Raw genomic sequence first — 20,490 nt, forward strand, 5'->3', positions numbered from 1 at the left:
GCTGGTGGTATATTAAGAGTGTATTAATTAGTTACCAGGGACATCAAAAAGTCTGGAAAGTTTTGTCATGTCACAATAAAACAGAGAGAATTCTGTCATTCCAATAAAATAAATATCTAGTCTCCAGATAGAACGATGTTACTATTGTATTTTCAACATTACTCATCAAACTAACGCAAATAACTTTTAGCACATATGTCATAACTATGATGCTAATCCATACTTTAGCTCAGAATGTGTCAAACTGCACTGGCGGGAAAAAAAGACAACACCAAAAAGTAAATAACGTAGGGCAATGAAATTTTGAGAACACATTTGTCTAGGTAGCCTATTTAGGTGATTAACATTGCAAGATCACAGGTTAATGTTTGTGGGTACATTGATAACCAGTGAAAACACCAGAATGTAGAATGCAAGCATGCAAATGTGCATAAATCATGTTGTACAGGTGCTGGATGTCAGTTGCACTTGGTCAGTCAATGCAGAGAAGGGTAAAGCTGTTCGTGGATGGTGCTGGAGTTGTCGTCCGATGATGTCCCATACGTGCTTGATTGGAGACAAATCTGATGATCCAGCAGGCCTAGGCAACATGTTGACAAAAGGGCTCTAAGCACTATGGGACTTAACATCTGAGGTCATCAGTCCCCTAGACTTAGAACTGCTTAAACCTAACTGACCTAAGGACATCTAACACATTCATGCCCTATGCAGGATCAAACCTGCAACTGTAGCAGCCGCGTGGTTCCGGACTGAAGTGCCTAGAACCGCTTGACCACAACGGCTGGCTCAACATGTCGACACTCTGCATAGCATGTTGAGTTACACCCAGTATGTGGGTGAGTGTTATACTGTTGGAAAAAAAATCCTGGAATGCTCTTCAAGAATGACAGCACAAAACGTCGGATCACCAGACTGATGTACAGTTTTGCAGTTGGGGTGCATGGGTAACAATAAGAGCACTCCTGCTGTCATACGAAATTGCCCCCCAGACCAGAGCTCCAGATGTAGGTCCACTGTGTATAGGATGATGCACACAGGTTGGGTGCAGGTCCTCAACTGACCTAATTCAAACCAACACATGACTATCACTAGCACCAAAGCAGAAAAACTTTTCATCAGAAAACACAACAGACCTATACTCCACCCTCCAATGAGCTCTCATTTGACATCACTGAAGTCCCAAATGGAGGTGGTTTGGGGCCCGTGGAATGCACACTACAGGGCATCTGGTTCAGAGGCGTCCTGTAGTATGTAACAGTTTGTTGTGACTCTGTAGTGCCAACTGCTGCTCAAATTGCTGCTGCAAATGTGATACGATGCACCAGAACCATATGTTGAACAGGATGGTTTTCCCTCTCAGTAGTGCCATGTGGCCATCAGGGGCCAATGTGATGCAAATGTGATACGATGCACCAGAACCATATGTTGAACATGATGTTTTCCCTCTCAGTAGTGCCATGTGGCCATCCGGGGCCTGATCATCTTGCGACCACACATTCTTGTGACCACTGCTGCCAGCATCCATGAACTGTGGCTACATTCCCGCCAAGTCTTTCCACAAAAATGCAGAAAAAACATCCAGCCTCTCGTAGCCTTATTAACCTCATTCAAACTCAGTGAGGTGGTGATAATGGAATCTTTGTCACCTTAAAGTCATCCTTGACTAACATCAACTTCCCACGTCAAAACTAACGCTCATGATCGTCAAAGCGTGTATTTAAAGCAAACCTGATTTGCATCCTGATAGTGGCTCTAGTAGTGCTGCTCTTATGCAACTGGCACGTAATGTAAAGAGGCATCATCTTTCAGATGTCGAAACATACCTACCAACTTTTGTTTACGTCCCACAACTCCTCCTTGATGTTGCAACTTTTTTTCTGCCAGTGTATCTAGCTATAAAATTTAGCATTTCAACAGCATCAATCTATTACTGATTGATTACCACCATCAAAACCTCAACAGCGGGGTATGTATTGTGACATCCAATTGCAATTTTTTTGTGCATGTTTTTGTGGCTTCTACTTCCTATAAACAACTTGTTTATGAAGCTCCTCTGTTTTTAATTATGCATGATTTAATACTTGCCACTGAAATTGATCATGTCTGCTTCAAGAAGGGCCAACAATATACCAATGACTGCTGCCAAAATGGGAAAATGGTCAATAGTCTCTAGGTCAGGTATTTCCAGAATGACCACATGCTGGAAGCAACCAGCTGGAGAGCTGATTCTGTTCAATACCTGGCACAGCAGCTGAAAGAAACAAAAGACGATAAACAATTCATGGAATATCTGTTGTTCAGTGTTTATTTTACTCAACAACACATGTTCTAACCTGACACAGCCTTGATAACAGTGATTCTGAAGATTCGCTCTCTGGATTACTAAATATCTCTCTCGCTACAGATGCAACCATTTCAAGCACCCTGAGAAGTGACAAAGCTAAATCAAAATGTGTTGCACATATCCTCAACTGCCTAGATTCAATATATACTCTCTGTGGACGGTTTGAAAGGTTCTGTATCTGGAAAAAATACACAAAGACGTAATAGCTGCTTGCATATGAATACTTGATGAATAGTAATGATAACTCTTAACACAATAGACGGACTTACCTCCTGAAGCATGCCTATGAATTCTGAGAATACCCAGTTCAGCTGATTTAAGAGAGAATTGAGGAATGCTACAGAAGTTTGTTCTTCCGATAGCATGACATTCCGTAGACATCTCTGAAACACCTCGGATGGGCATGGTTCTGTAACACATTGAAACATATAGTTACAGAGAGTGGGCGAATTTTACAAGGTACATAGAAAGGTTCAAAACATTTTTAATGAATGCATCTCATTCATGTGCAGAAAAGTAAGGCTGTATTACTCAACGGCCAATAAACTTCTTTCTTTCAGAACTGGCTCCTTCTTCTCCCCACAAAACATTCTCATTCCACATGAACACATCGCTGGGACATTTCAAGTACTTAACATGAGCACAAACTGTGCTCCTCAGTTGGGACAAAATAACATGCCTATAGGGGTAAGTTAATACTTCATAGTTGCAGCTACCTCAACCAATCTACATCTACATGATTACTCTGAGTGTGGCAAGAATTATTCATATTATGAGATAGATTTTGTTGCCTTAGTATTCTTTGGTTGAATATTGGTGTACACAGTATTCTGGACAACATAATGCACTTTACACATTTAGCCACAGGTATCATATTCCACATCTACATCTACATCTACATCTACATCTACATCTACATCTACATCTACATGAATACTCTGCAATTCACATTTAAGTGCTTGGCAGAGGGTTCATCGAACCACAATCTTACTATCTCTCTACCATTCCACTCCCGAACAACGCGCGGGAAAAACGAACACCTAAACCTTTCTGTTCGAGCTCTGATTTCTCTTATTTTATTTAGATGATCATTCCTACCTTTGTAGGTTGGGCTCAACAAAATATTTTCACATTCGGAAGAGAAAGTTGGTGACTGAAATTTCGTAAATAGATCTCGCCGCGACAAAAGACGTCTTTGCTTTAACGACTTCCATCCCAACTCGCGTATCATATCTGCCACACTCTCTCCCCTATTACGTGATAATACAAAACGAGCTGCCCTTTTATGCACCCTTTCGATGTCCTCCGTCAGTCCCACCTGGTAAGGATCCCACACCGCGCAGCAATATTCGAACAGAGGACGAACGAGTGTAGTGTAAGCTGTGTCTTTAGTGGACTTGTTGCATGTTCTAAGTGTCCTGCCAATGAAACACAACCTTTGGCTCACCTTCCCCACAATATTATCTATTAAACACCCAGGTACTTAGTTGAATTGACAGCCTTGAGAACTGTACTATTTATCGAGTAATCGAATTCCAACAGATTTCTTTTGGAACTCATGTGAATCGCCTCACACTTTTCGTTATTTAGCGTCAACTGCCACCTGCCACACCATACAGCAATCTTTTCTAAATCGCTTAGCAACTGATACTGGTTTTCGGATGACCTTACTAGACGGTAAATTACAGCATCATCTGCGAACAACCTAAGAGAATTGCTCAGATTGTCACCCAAGTCATTTATATAGATCAGGAACAGCAGAGGTCCCAGGACGCTTCCCTGGGGAACACCTAATATCACTTCAGTTTTACTCGATGATTTGCCGTTTATTACTACGAATTGCGACCTTCCTGACAGGAAATCACGAATCCAGTTGCACAAGTGAGATGATACCCCATAGGCCCGCAGCTTGATTAGAAGTCGCTTGTGAGGAACGGTATCAAATGCTTTCCTGAAATCTAGAAATACGGAATCAACTTGAGATCCGCTGTCGATAGCGGCCATTACTTCGTGCGAATAAAGAGCTAGCTGCGTTGCACAAGAACGATGTTTTCTGAAACCATGCTGATTACGTATCACTAGATCGTTCCCTTCGAGGTGATTCATAATGTTTGAATACAGTATATGCTCCAGAACCCTACTGCAAACCAACGTCAATGATATAGGTCTGTAGTTGGATGGATTACTCCTACTACCCTTCTTAAACACTGGTGCGACCTGCGCAATTTTCCAGTCTGTAGGTACAGATCTATCGGTGAGTGAGTGGTTGTATATGATTGCTAAGTAGGGAGCTATTGTATCAGCGTAATCTGAAAGGAACCTAATCGGTATACAATCTGTACAATAATGTAAATGTCTCTATAGCAGTGTCTCTGAGTTGTCACAGCTCTCTAGATGGCTACTGTCTGTGCATGCAGCTGTTAGTGGCTTGCAGTTAAAATCTCGCAACAGCATTGCGAGCTGTCAGGGGTCTTCTTATGCTGTCTTGACTATAATGGGCATGATAAATTTTAGAACTGTGTGAAGAATTTTTCCTGCAGAAAGCAGTACTAGTTTTGGTGGTAGTCTAAGAAATAAATCCTGGTTAAAAGTGCTTTCACTATCAAGTACTAACAATGCTTATAATGCTTTCTATTCAAAATACACATCAAATTTTGAAACATAATTTCCTAAGAAACTGGTTAGAGTCCATTCATGACAGATCATCAAATCTAGTTCCTGGATTACATCAGACATTAGGATTTCGTGTAGGAAATTACAAAAGGCTCAGATCTCAAATGAAAAGGACCACAGTTTATAGAACACATTAAGACTTATAAGAAAATACACCAACAGGTAAATGCAAAGGCAAAGATACTTAGAAATTAAAAAAATAATAAGAATGTCATGCAACAAATCAAAATCTGTATGGATTGTAAAAAGCAAAACAGGGTAGGTACAGGATGAGAAGGAAATTACACTTACAAATGCTGATGACATCAATATTGGAAAAAAAAGGACCGGCCAAACTACATAAGTGATTGCTTTAAACATGCTTCCCAAACACTTAGCTTAAATTTCACACTTAGGTGTCATATAACTGCATACAGCATGACATTAGTTCCAACTAATGAATATGAAGTAGTACATGTGATTAAAATCCTCAAATGCTGGCAGATGGAGATGATATACCAGTGTCACTTATAATTTGTACTGCTACACAAATTGCAAAGCCCTTGGCTCACATTATTAATTTATCATTCACTGAGAGAGTGTCCCCCATAGATAAGAATACCAAATGTGATACCTTTATTCGAGAATGCCAACAGTAATAAAGTTGAAAACTATTGACCTATTTCATTCCTCTCAGCATTCTCTAAAATAACTGAGAGATTAATGAAACAATGAATAAGCAAGAACTTAAACGACCACAATTGACAGAATAATAATCAGCATGGCTTTCAAACTGATAGGATACAGAAACAGCAATAATGGATTACCTTCGTGAAGTAGTTTGAAACTTGGATAGCGACAACAGTGTTGTAGGAGTCAATTTAGATTTTTCTAAAGCTTTAGATGCTGTTAGTCACGAAATGTCTTTAGATAAGTTGGAGGCAAGATAGCGGAATCGAAAACAAGTGGTTTCAGAATCATATTTGCAAAACAGATCAGGTTGTGGAGCTCACATGAGCTCATTCTAATCATGAAATCAGATTAGTATCCGATGCAAAAAAATAAAAAAAAGGTGTACTCCACGGTAGTGTGTTAGGTCCCCTCCTGCTCCTTATTTATATAAACAACACACAAACCTCAGAAACTGCAGCCAAGATCATGTCTTTTTGAGATGATACTACGTAATAGTGGGTGATGCTAAGGAATCTCTGTCTACAACAATTGATCAAGAATTCATGTCCTTGCAGGTTCAGTTGGAACAAGCTGACATCGTTAAGTTCCTTAATGTGAAGAAAACAAATTATATTCAATTTGGAAAGATGGATCAAAATCAAGATCTCCAACTGCTACTAGGCAGAAATGAATTAGAAAGATTACGATGCACAAAACTTTTAGGATCAAGCCTATAACCGCAAAGACCATGTAACTACGCTCTCCCAGAGACTTAGTTCCGCATATTTTGCTCTGAGAATTATTTCTAAAGTTTGCTTCTGACTCCAGAGATAGTGCTCGTATGGCTTATTTTAACTGCTTCCAGTCCCTTTTGGCTTATGGAATGATTTTCTGGCATAAAATTAACAGTCCATTAAATAAAACTTTTTACATTACAGAAAATGGCTATTCCAATTTTGTCAGACAGCTCTCCTTATTGTACCCTTCCTATATATACACAAATGTGTGTTGATGGCAAGTGCAAGACTTTGTGATTTGCAAACCAACTCTGATTACCACAGTTATATTATTAGTAACTGGGGGTCCCTCCATACAGAATAAGTTAGAACAGCTGACGGTATTATGAAGGGGACTTATGACCTAAGATGTTGAGTCCCATAGTGCTCAGAGCCATTTGGTATTATGAAAAGGGTAGATTGCTACTCACCATACAGGAGATGTCAAGTCCCAGACAGGCACAACAAAAAGACTGCTAAATATGTGAGCCTTTTGCCAAAAGAGGCCTTCTTCTGAAGAAGGCAACACACACACATTAATGCAAGCACAACTCACATTTACATGACCACGTCTCTGAAACATGTGTATTGTCTACTTTACTAGAAGGCCTTTTGGCCAAAAGCTCACACATGTATCACTCTTTTTGTTGTGCCTGTCTGCAACTCAACATCTCCTCTACATGGTGAATTTTTCAAAATATTGTCAACATTCCATCCTAGATTTTCTGTTGTTTAAGTTACAACAACCTGTACTCAGGCATGTGAGCCACTGGGGCGTTGTTCTTTACAATCCACTGTCAACTTACATAAAGAGAACTTACATAAATAGGTTGGAGGAGGAAATGACTTTTAGGGTAGAGTTAAAATCATTTCTTGTTGAGAACCGTTTGTAAAATGTAAGTAAACATGTTAGCATGCAGGAATACTAGGCTCCCATTCATTCAAATTCTTTTGATTTTAGTAACTGATGTACCATCTATGCTGTGTTTGTCTTTGCAAAAGAATGTTCCTGGTGTTGGTTTCCTGCTTGTGCAATGTGATACACCTCCTCTGTGAAGGAATCTGGTGCTAGATTATAGCTTTGATGGACAGTGTCAAGCAGGCTTTCAATGTGTTCATGTGTTATACTTTTCAGTACTGTTCTATCATGTGTGTGTGTGTGTGTGTGTGTTTTTTTTTTATTTTTCCAGAGGTGTTCTGTGACACTGTTTCATGTTTTAATTATATAACTGGTTTACTTCTTGTGCATGCTGTAATTACAATGTAGACTATGTATTTGTGATTTCCTTCCAATCATACACGGAGTGAGATGGCTATGTCAGTCTTAATGCACTGAACTCGCATTTGGGAGGAGCAGCCATCCTGACTTGGTTTTTCCATGTTTATCCCTAGTCACTAAGATGAACACTGGGATGGTTTCTTCAGTAGCCCACAGCCGGCTTCCTGCCCCATCCTTGCCTAATCCTACCATACTTTTTTAATGTTTTATATATGTTTATAGAACTTCTGTAATGTCCCCCTGACATGTTCAATGCTGTTGTATTGAATGATGAATAAATAAATAATTAAAAAATGAAATAAATGAAAAGAAGAAAAGGATCTGAGGTCCACTATCAGCAGAGATGAAACCAGAGTTATGGTATAGTACTTTGTCAGAAAAAGAAGAAGCAGTAGAATGATGATGTATCAAGAAATCTTCTTTGAAGGACATGAAAATATTGCATCAACAAACCATGATCATTCTACTGATTTCTGATTAATGTGAATAACTTATCTTGTAGCTATGAAATACCATTTACCAGAACTGTCAGGCTCACTTCTGAAAAATTCCAGCAAACTCCATACTGCCATGGCCCCTAGAAACTGTTTTCACTTCACAAAATTGGACCAGATCTTGATGGAAGCTTTTTCATTGACAAACTGCGCAGGTAATTGTATCCTGCCTGCCGTTGTCAGTTTTCACAAAACCGGAAATAAATAAACTACCTGTAGTCAACAACTGTAATTTTATTTCAATGCACGATACATTCCAAACCATGGGGGCTCATATTCAGGTGGGTGGCAACATTTTACAACATCAGAATGAGATTTTCACTCTGCAGCGGAGTGTGTGCTCATATGAAACTTCCTGGTAGATTAAAACTGTGGTAGAGCACTTGCCCCCAAAAGGCAAAGGTCCTGAGTGTGAGTCGCGGTCTGGCACACAGTTTTAATCTGTCAGGAAGTTTCAGTTTACAACATCGTTTGGAAACAGTTTGTGTGTTCACAGGCATATTACAATGCGATATGCCATGTTCTAATGCAGCTACATTTTTTCCTTCTTCTTCTTCTTCTTCTTTTTTTTTTTTTTACCAAAGTAATACAAAAAGGAGAATGATGTACTGTTTGCAATAACTGTTATACAGTTTTTACATACAGCATCTGTAGACATATATACATGAATACAAACACCTTTCGTTCCACAGCACATTTGTACCAAATTTAAACTAGTCAAAGAATATCTGAATGTAAGATGTTACATTTTTCTATTGCTTGCAAAACAAATTTTCCTGCAGATATCAGATGTGACTGTGGATTATAAAATGGTTCTGTTAAATTCTGGCTCCTTCGTGGAAAAAATTAAATTTTGAAACTGCTGATAAGCCAAGGGCTGTCAAACGTTGTTTGTTGGTTTAGAATGTTTTCAGACAATCTTTCTCTTTGCAACCAGTGGTGACTCATTTCCAAATAATAATGTAAACTGATGCCAAGCACCTTAAGACGAACCCCATGGCTTGAAATGCACTGCGTGAAATAAAACCACTATTAGTGATTGAAGATAGTTCACTTTCCTACTATTTCCACAATAAAAATACATGCACGGCAACAACACTTAACAGTGGACAAAAATTTACTTTTTTTTTTTTGTTGTGCTATTGTTCAGTTTTGGCTTCACAACTTTTTTGAGTACGTGGAGATTTGTAAACACTATATTTGTCATAAATGAGGAGCAGGAATTTATTAAACTATTTACTTGGACATGTTTTATTTGAAGAGCGCGCCAAGCACATGTTAACTACCATCTGGTCATAGCAAGTAAGTCAGTATTTGGTAATATAAGTAATTTTAAATTTCTAATGTGCCACCAAGTCAATTGTGCTACTGCTACAGGTTTTTATAACAACTATAACATTTTCAAAAGTAGAATTGCTGTGGACACTCTTCAAATACAACATGTGCAAGAGATTAGTATGCCATAGTGTGCCTTGCTTATTATTTATGACAAATGTAATTATTTGCCGTTGATTTTTGACTAGTGTTTTGGCTACAAACATCCAGGTACTTAAATTGTACAACAACTAAAGTAAAATTGGCAGTTGCAGGTGGGATACAATCATTTAAACTTTATGGGTGCAATGAAGTATTTCAAAAACAAATAGTTTTTTTTTTTTTTTTTTCTAAAGGTACAAACTTACTTTTGCCACTGTATTCATTATGGCTTTTGGGAGCTATACATATTTCAGAGTGAAAGTTCCAAACTTTTGGGTTCAAATTTTTATTTGAAGTCAGCTGAATAAGATATGGTGGAGTTTATAAGAACTTTGTTTAAAAAAAAGAAAAAAACAAAATACAGTTTTACAGAAAGTTTACATACTTTAATTTGGTAATACCTTTGCTAATACCTCAGTGCGGAAAACACGGATTGTACTAAAATGGCCAATTATTGTGAAAGAATATTACATGACAATTCCTTCTCAGGCAGGCTGAGAACATGCAGTTAATTTTATATGAAATTTTTGATGACAGATGACAATGAAATGAAAATGATAGATTGCTACTTGCCATATAGTGGAGACGTTGAGTCGGTGACAGGCCCAACAAAAAGACTACTAAACAAGTAAGCTCATGGGCACAAGGCCTTCTTCCGAATTACACACACACACACACACACACACACACACACACACACACACACACACACACACACTGATGCAAATAGAACTCGCACACACACCACTGTCTCTGGCTGCCAAAACCAGATGTTGATGACTGTCGTCATATTGGCTAGTTAAAATATTAAACAAAACAAAATCAAAACTGTGAATGAGTGAAAAAAGCACAAATGCTTAATACATTGGGTCCCTACCTGTAACATGCAATCATCTACTGAAAAACCCAGCTATTTTACAATATTTTAAGCTGTAGTAGCTTTTTAAGAAGGCAGTACACTAGTAGTTTTACATTAAAGACAATTTTAGACATCTAATTTAATGTGACAAGTAATACTTCTCTCTTGAATTAATAAGTACTTTTGTACATTATTTTTTTAATGCAACTGTTTTTGAGAAAAAGGACAAACTGGCCAAGCATACATATTTAGTTTTTCACACACTAACGACAGTCTCTCTCGCAAAAATATTTAATAACAAAGTACACAGTTTGTTTATGTATGGTAATCACATTTGGGAACATTTCATGATACATCTACTTTTTACAATATATTCTGCAGCATTTTAATTAACACAATGTAAGTTAACACTCACTATGCTTGCAGTTTGTATCATTGTGCCATGCTTTTCTAGTCAACTCCTTGCCTCTTTGACAAGGGGTCCACGCCTACTCATCATCACTGATTTCATCCAAATTTATGGTATGCAGAACTTGGAAGCTCCATTGACCAAGCATTTTTTAAAAACAAAAACAGCAATTTTGGCATGTGTTGGATGATCCATGAGCCAACTATGTTAGCACAGTTTCCACGCAGCAGCTGGTGCAGAAGAAAGAGTCTAGTTTGGTAATCTGAGGGTCATGAGGTTGATTTCCTATGTGAAAAACTTTTCCATTTTTTTATTTCACATGTTTTAAGCTATTTAACTGCAAATAAATTGAAATAATGCACAATAAACTGTATTTATTAACATCTTCATAAAAGGCATGAAATGGAAAGGCAAAAGAAATTTACGTGTTGCAAATAATTTCCTAGAAAGAATTGTACTTACAGCATCCACGAGGACTCTGCAAATAGCTTTCCAAGAAGGGACAGTAACTAAAGCATGCAGGATTTCGTATTCCATTAGTTTCATTTTGACCTTCGAGGACCCCTCGACAGCTGCACACGAACAAGAGGTTTCCCTGTTTCTATGCTGAATATCAGTCCTGCGAGTGTAAATTATCAATTCTAAAACCATAACAGAATCAAATTCTGTACGCAAATTTTTTTGTGTATGTCTTACAGCACCTTTCTGTAAATTCATTTGCAATCCCAAATTTACCTTTGCCTTTGCTTTCATGCCTCATATGAAAATATTAATAAATACAAGATACTGAGCATTCTTTAGATTTATTTGCAGTGTAAGTAACAAAAAAACTGACAATAAAGAAAGCTTCCACATAGGGACTTGGTCCTCTGACCCTTTAATTACTATTCTGAAATCTTTCTGCTGCACCAAACACCGCTTGAAAACAATGTTAACATAAATGGCTCATGTGTCACCCTACCTATATCAGAAACACTATTTTTTTTAACACATGCTCATATGGTACTCCGTATCCACTTCTGACAGTTTCATTTCTGGTCATGCCCTGCATGTACAAAGAGCGTCCAAAAAGTTTTGCGCAGTCGTCTCTAACTTTTTTATTTTTTGTAGGAGGAGAATGAAATTTTTTTGTGAACATACTTGGAACATTTTGCTATAAGTTGGTGTATAGGAGTATGTTCTTTTATTTACAGATGAGCCATAATGGACCATGAAGTAGATGTCAGGTTGCGGTAGGTGATGGAGTTCCTCTTCAAGACCGGTGACTACTCTGCCACATTGATTCACAGGAAATTGCTCCCTATTTATGGGGAGGACACAGTGGATCGCAGCAGTATCCAGCAGTGGTTGCAGATGTTTAAAGAAGGCGATTTCTCTCTACTGGATAATCCACGATGCAGTAGACCATTGACGGCAATGAATGGTGTGAATAAGGAGACCACTGATCAAATCATCCAAAATTGTTACTGTTTGTCATTGGACAAGCTGCAACATGCCATCATGACCCACAGACCACAGCTTCAGGGTCAGCTATTCAGACTACACCATGACAATGCCTAACCCCATACAGCCCTTACGACACAGGAGAAAATCAGGAAAATGTGTTGGAAAATTGTTCCTCATCCTCCCTCCAGTCCGGACTTGGCTCCATCTGATTTTTACCTCTTTGGTCATCTGAAAGACTACCTGTGCATTAAAACATTTGATAGTGAGAAAGACCTTATTCCTTGTGTCAAGCGATGCTGTAAAAGTCAATCCCCAGAATTTTACCAAAGTGCATTTACATCATGTAAAGAACGTTGGGCCAGATGTGTCACAGCAGATGGAGGCTACCTTGAGTAGGCTCAATGTACAGCTAAATGTTCCAAGTACATTCACAAAAAATTTCATTCTCCTCCTGCAAAAAATGAAAAAAATAGAGACAACTGTGCAAAACTTTTTGAACGCTCTTTGTGCCATAAATATGGACGAAATTGGTAATGATGAGTAGGCGCTGTCCGCTTATGGGAGCACACTACACACTTCCTTTGTTCTGTCCCTTATTCTGCCTCAAGTTTTTGAAAAAAAAAATATTTCCAGTCTAAGGTTGGGAAAGCGCTCATGCACCAAGTTATTGTTCGAGACCTCTGCTCTCAGCAAGATCTCCACCGATGGTTGTCATATACTGAGAAGTTTTGGCATTTCTAGATACTTTGTGTTATAATATGCAGAAGTTTACATGAGAAGTACATGGAATACCAACTTTCTCTACAAATTCATAGTTTGATTTTCAAACACACTGTAGGACATCTGCTGTTCAGACAAATCAATATCCAACTTGTGTTTGTTGTAGTCTGCCGTACAGGCTGGGCTTGACTTCTCCCTGTCTCTATCAGTATAGGTGACCATCTCAGAAGTGTGCTTATCATGTGTAAATTCCCTTTATCCTTCCAACATAATGTTAAGACATTCCATTTATGCAGAAACAAAATTGTTCGTCCCATTGAAGTCACTAAACTCAAAATCAAAAGGGAAACTCATGAGGAATCCATTAATTGGCCAAACAAAGACTCACTGGGATGTTGGCAATGGCATGTTTTTGCTGCATGCTTAATTGTATCAATTTATACAATTAAGCAAGCAGGAAAAATATGCCACTGACAATATCCGCAAGAAAATATAAAAATAAATTCTTCTCCAGCATATCCACACGATCTAGTGACCAACAACAGAACTACAGTCACTACTGAGAAACCTGATCATGTGGGAACCATAAGAAAACTTAGGGGAGACTGAAAGGGAACACCAAGAAAGTGCACCGTAAAATTACAGGCCATGGACTATAAGGTAGGCTAACGACTAACACATTTTTATTGGATTTTCACCCCAGTGTCAGCCTCCATTGGTGAAGCACCAGGAGACTAGCAAGTCACATATTTAGCCTTTTCTGTCTGTTTTCATAGTTTAATTCTTAAATTAATAATAGCAGGATTGATAGGGTGTATGCGTGCTATGTGCAAAAGCAAAAGGAGCTGGCCACAGTTTGCGAACAGCTGAAGACACTTATGGCCACAGGCAGCCATCTGCAGGCTGTTACCTCTTGGTGTGGCAGAAGCAGAGAAACTGGCGTGTTGCATGGGACACTTCAGGTATCACTGCTTTCCCCCGAAGGCTCTACTGCTTGAGGCACCTTCCAGTGTACTCAATGCAGGGATCTGCACTTACTGCAGAGTGAGTAGAGCTTTGTTACATGGTGTTGTCACTCGAGAAGGAGTCAGGGCTGAGGCTGCCCATCTGACCTCATTCATTCACTCTGTGAGCAGACAGGCAGCCACTCCCTCATCAGGGTCTGTGTAGGCACATGGAGGGAGGGTTTTACTAGTTACTGGGGGCTCCAATGTTAGGTGTATTATAGAACCTTTAGGAAAATAGCGACCAGAGCTGGAAAGAAATCTGATGTAAACCAGGTGTCTCAGCTGGGAAAATCCTCATCTGAAAGGTGAAGGAGGTCTTGCCTGTGGCTACTGACAGTGCATGGTGCATTAGTCTGCAAGTTGCTGCTCATATTGGCACCGATGATATCTGTTGCTTAGGGTTTGAAGCCATCCTCAGTACCTATGGGCAGCTTGCGGAAGTGTGGCAATGCTCACTTGGAGCAAGCAGAGCTCACAATTTGCAGTATTGTGCCCTTAGTCAATTGGGGTTTGGAGCCGAGTGGAGGGTCTCAACCAAAGGCTCTGTCGATGGTCATGCCTGCAGATTTCTGGACTTTCATTATGGGATGGAGAGTTGAAGGACTCCCTTTGATAGGTCAGGGGTTTACTACACACAGAAAGCAGCTATTGAGGTAGTACAGTACTTGCAGAGTGCACATTGGGGTTTTTCAAGCTATGAAGTAATTTGAGATTCTCTGATGAGTGCTTTCCAGTCAATATGCAGAGAGAAAAAAATCAGATAGCATGTAAAGTAAAGACACTTTTTGACGGTCAAAATTTTAATAGTAAATTGGCAAAGTGATTGTAATAAAGTTCCTGCACTTACTGCCCTCCAGTAAAGTTCTTGTACTCAAATTATTTTCAGAACCAAAAGCTGGATGAAATCCAAAATAGAAAGCTCTGAAATATTTAGCAACGCATGGAACACATATCGAAATGACAGATTAGATGCCACTGGAGGTGGAGATTTCATTCCTGTCGACAAAAATATTTTGCCTATTGAGGTAAATATTGAGCCTGCCTGTGAAGTTGTCTGAACATGAGTAGTAGGCCTAGGTCAAATTAAGTTAATTATTGGATGTTTTTATCACCAACCGATTCTACCTTGATAGATGAAGAATTATTCAAAGAAAGTATTTGCTCCATAGTGCGGAGATGCTCAGATCATACGATATTAATTGGAGGTGACTTGACTCTACTGAGTATAGACTGGGGCATATATGGATTCACTGTAGGTGACACAGACAAACAGTCATGTAACGTATTTTTGAATATGTATTTCAAAAACTGGCTAGAATAATTAGTTTAACAGCCCACTTGAAATGGAAAGACCCACATCTGGCTTAATAATGAAATTTGAAAAATGGTCAGGAAGCAGAGATTGTTGCACTCTCAGTTCAAAAAAGAACGCACAAATGCCGACAGGCAAAAGTTAGCAGAAATTCGTGTGCCCATACCAAGATCGATGTGTGAAGCATACAACTTCCACCCTCATACCTTAAAGAAAAATCTTCCTGAGAAGCTGAAAGAATTCTGGTCATATGTAAAATCACTAAGCGGGTTGAAGGCTTCTATACTGTCACCTGTAGAGGCATGTGAGGTGGGAACAGAAGACAGAAAAAGGACTGCTGAAGTTTTAAATTTCATGTTTAACACTTTTACCACCATGTGCATTATATATGATGCACACCAGTTTTCCCGTTTTCGCTGTGTGTATCATATTCGATCACATGAGGGATCATTTACCTGTGGTACACATATGATCACAGCTGTGTTGAAAACAAAAGGGTGCCATATTCTACGGGCCAGCGGCAAAAGTCCTATGATGATGGTTTTGTAGTGGCAACATTGGATGACAGGCAACTGTTGTCTGGTTACAGTGTAGCATCAGTACATGTTACCTGCTGGCAATGGCATTTTGTTTATATATGTGGCATTGTGTAGTGCTTGCTTTCAATCAGTCTTTGTGTTTTTTTGATGAAAAATGGATTCACAAGAGGAGAGGTTGGAGGAATCAAGTTTATCTGATGAATCACTGTTCTGAAGTGGACGTAATTCCAACCCAGACTATAATGCTCCTTCCTTGGGTGAGAGTAGCAGTGAAGATGGAATTTTTCCATTGAAGAAACAAAAGATACACATGCAAGTTACAAATGACACATCCACAAATGGGGCAAAAGAAGTTTCATCTTCCATTGATGAAGACAGTGAAAGTAAGCTGTCACCTGAAGAGATCTTGTACTGATGGGCTCCCTACTTCACGAATAAAGTGGTCTGATGTGCAGGGGAATTTAAACAATTTTGCTTTCTTCTGTGGAATAGGCAACACACTTTTGGACAATCTACCTTCCTTGGGTGAGAGTAGCAGTGAAGATGGAATTTTTCCATTGAAGAAACAAAAGATACACATGCAAGTTACAAATGACACATCCACAAATGGGGCAAAAGAAGTTTCATCTTCCATTGATGAAGACAGTGAAAGTAAGCTGTCACCTAAAGAGATCTTGTACTGATGGGCTCCCTACTTCACGAATAAAGTGGTCTGATGTGCAGGGGAATTTAAACAATTTTGCTTTCTTCTGTGGAATAGGCAACACACTTTTGGACAATCTACCTACAAATATTCATCCCAATGAGATTTCCAATTTTTTCCTTGATGAAGAAATGTGCAAGTTCATAATGAAGGTAACAAACTGTTTTGCTGAACAAAAGATTGTTAGTGGAATAACTGCAAGAACATTATTATCATCATCATCAAGACTGACTTCATGGAGTGATTTCAGCATTGATGATTTGAGGAAATTTATGGGACTTATGTTGTGGATAGGGTTTGATCATAAGCCAGGAATACAGGATTATTGGAGTTGGAATCTGCTTTACAAAAACCAGGTGTCTTCTACTATTTCCCAAATTATGTTTAATTTGTTGCTCCATTGCATAAATTTTTGTGACAATGAAAAAACAGATGAACAGGACAAGATGTTCCAAATTAGGAAATTCTTGAATTTTCTGAACACAATACTCCAGGAAACTTTCACTCCAGGTGATGCTGTTTGTATTGATGAAACAATGGTTCCATTTCATGGATGGTTACACTTTTGTCAGCACATTCCTAGTAAACATTTTAAATATGGACTGAAATTATACAAAGTGTGTGCTGTAGGTGGATATACTTGGAATGTTAAAATGTACTGTGAAAAAGAAGTTAATGCTATAGACATAACAATAACAACTGTTTCGGAGTTAATGGAATCACTTTTGAATTCTGGAAGGACATTCTTCATAGATAACTTCTACACTTTGGTGAACTTGGAGCATGTTCTTCTGGAACAACCAGCTTATCTGGCTCCACAAAAAGAAGGGGAAATTGAGAAACTAACATAAAAAAAAAGTTAAAGAAGGGGGAAATGGCGCCTGTGGAAAGCAACACAAAGACGGTTGTTGGAAAGTGACGTGACAAGATGGACATCATTTTTCTGACAACCAAACACAAACCTGAGCTTGTGGCACTCAAAACCAGGTTCAGATAAAAAAAAAAACCTATGGCTCATGCTTGAGAAGTTGGTGAAATGGTAGCATAAAGTGATCTTTGAATTACTGTTCAGTACTACGCTTGTAAATGCTCACACTTTGTGTGTTCAAATTACAAAACAAAAAAAAATGAATATCATTGTTTTTTTGTGAGGCATTGCAAATAAGTTACTTGGGATTGACCATTTTCAAGATACAAAAATGAATAGGAATCACAAACTGACCGACACTGCAACGAGACAATGTTGCGACAGCTGTTACCAGAAACTCTCCAAAGCGGGTGGGTGAAAGCATGCAATCAAACAAAGCAAGTAGGTGTTATTGAAACGCCTCATTTGTCCTCAGAGTTTAATGTCCACGAATTTTTCTTTTTTTTTCCCGCGAATATGTATAAAAGTAATTTTTTTTTATTTTTAAAATCAAAGCAATTATATAACATATAGTTGGAGTTTTTGCCAATAATAATGTCTTCCTGAAATATATGAGTGTGTGTAATGGTCATAAAAAAATTCCTAGTTTAAAATAGGCCATGTGCATAATATTTCATCAAACCACGTTTATCAGGTTAAAAACAATTTCCTCAGAAGTACTAGCTTCAATTTCTTAAAATACAATGAAGGAAGAAAAGTCATGGCCAAAATGAAAAATTTACCAAAATGCTGCTGGCAGCCACAGTGGTAAGAAATCATTCACACAGAAGGATCATACAAACATACAGTCATTTGACTGTCACACACACTTCTGCATGGAGAAAATAGAAATAGGCACCCTTGTTGTAGAGAAGGAACTGACAGGGTTGAAAACAAGTAAGTCACCAGGCCCAGGTGGAATCTCAGTTTGATTTCAAAGAAATTACTCTGCGGCATTGGCTCTTTACTTAGCACTTATTATGAATCTCTTGCCCAGCGCAAAGTGCTGGAAAAAAGATGAGTTCTGCCTATAAGAAAGCTAAAAGAATGAAACTGCACAACTGCAGACCAACACTCTAACATCAGTTCGCTGCAGATTTCTTGAACACATTTCTGAGATTGAAGGTAATAAATTTCCTTGAGACAGAGACTAATCAGCACTGATTTAGAAAGCACTGATTGTGCCAAACTCAACTTACTCTTTCCTCACATGATATCCTGCAAACCATGGATGAAGAGCAACAGGCAGATTTCACATTCCTAGATTTTTGAAAAGTGTTTGACAGGGAGCCCCACAGCAAACTGTTACCGAAGACCCGAGCACATGGAATAAGCTCCCAGATATGTATTTATGGCTGTATGTATGGATGGATGGACAGGGTGGTCTGGGCACAAGACTGCAAGGCGTTTAGCACCCAGATGAAAATAGTAAGAGACAAGTGGCAGAAAAATACAGTAAACAGGAGTAGGAATTAGCAACGGAAATTGAAAGTAACAAAATTGCGGTAAACCATGTGTGCACCCACACTGGAGCACAAAATGGGTATCACGTCAAATTTAAAACTTAAGACTAACAGAGGAGAAAGTTGGAGAAGTTAAAACAACACAGTGGATGGCCATGGCTGACTGATCGTAGGAAGAAAAACGACGAGCCAGCCACTATACAACACACAAAAACCTCCAGCCTATGACTTGAGGCCAGAGTCCGGACACATTAAAAAACTTTAAAACAGTCATCAGTGCCCATACAAAGTACCAATTTGTACCCAGTCCTTTTTTTTTTTTCCACAGTCCAATCTAGCCACTGTCATGAATGATTATGGTGGTGATGAAATGATGAGGATAACACGAGTACCCAGTCTCCCTGCTTGATACAGTCACATCAAAGAGTAATGCAAAGCAATATGAATATGAAATGGAATGAGCATGCCAGGTTTGTAGCAGACAAGGCGAATGGTCAACTTTGTTTCATTCGGAGAATTTTGTGAACGTGTAGCTCATCTATAAAGGAGATTGCTTACGGAACACGAAGACAACCCATTCTTTATTACCACTCGAGTATTTGGTATCTCTACAAGGTCAGATTAAAGAAAGACATCAAAGCGATTCAGAGGTGTGTCATGAGGTTTGTTACCAGTAGGTTCAACTAGCACACAAGTATTAAGGAGACACTTCACTTCATGAATTCAAATGAGAATCCCTGGAGCAAAGCAGATGTCCTTTTCATGAGGCACTATTGAGAAAATTTAGAGAACAGGTGCTTGAGAGCAGCTGCTGAATAAATACACTGCCGTCAACATACATAAGGACCATGAAGACAGGAGAAACTAGAACTCATGGTGATAACTGCATTATCTTGTGCCCATAACATATTCTCAGCCGACTCCAACGTAAATGGTGTAAAGGAGGAATAATTTCAAATTAATTAAGAAGCACATACAGTGAGTGATATGAGCTGATATATTTTCATTCTTCATCGACTCAGTCACAGGCTTGTAAAACAAAATCTGTTCCACTAATCTCTTCCAACAAATTAGTTATATGCATAATTTTGTTGCATTAGTAACAAGATAATCTATATAAGACAACCTTTTCATTTATATTCTTCATTAAAGTTAAATTTTTGAAATTAATTACTTGCTGTACTTACTCATTGTTTGACTAATGAGACCAGTGTCTGATGGCAACATTTTGGGACCAATCTTCCGTATCAGATGTGGGGACTTCTGGTACCTAAATGCAAACCCACGGCCATGCCACAGTCTCAGTAATACCCAATTACTCTGAGCCCAAGCACGATTTTCATACGGTCTCAGCAGTGATTTCACCATTTTGACTTGGCTGCAAAATATTGCAAACAAAATGGTAGTATAAAAAAGTCTGAAAAGGTTATTG

The 20,490-nt window shown here is 38.7% G+C and overlaps 1 protein-coding gene across 2 annotated transcripts in view; it reads right to left on the reverse strand.

Moving 5' to 3' along the window:
* Positions 1 to 20,490, reverse strand: part of LOC126419419 (E3 ubiquitin-protein ligase RNF123-like) — a 165,858-nt gene that overhangs the window by 9,438 nt on the left and 135,930 nt on the right. For both annotated transcript variants that reach the window (XM_050086618.1, XM_050086610.1), the window contains exons 15-18: positions 20,246 to 20,436; positions 2,614 to 2,753; positions 2,334 to 2,522; positions 2,086 to 2,251 (exon numbers count right to left, since the gene is read on the reverse strand). In XM_050086618.1, coding sequence (XP_049942575.1) covers positions 2,086 to 2,251; positions 2,334 to 2,522; positions 2,614 to 2,753; positions 20,246 to 20,436 — 686 coding nt within the window. The remainder of the gene's footprint in view (positions 1 to 2,085; positions 2,252 to 2,333; positions 2,523 to 2,613; positions 2,754 to 20,245; positions 20,437 to 20,490) is intronic.

This window comes from Schistocerca serialis, chromosome 1, assembly GCF_023864345.2.
Source record: "Schistocerca serialis cubense isolate TAMUIC-IGC-003099 chromosome 1, iqSchSeri2.2, whole genome shotgun sequence".
NCBI classification, from domain to species: domain Eukaryota; kingdom Metazoa; phylum Arthropoda; class Insecta; order Orthoptera; family Acrididae; genus Schistocerca; species Schistocerca serialis.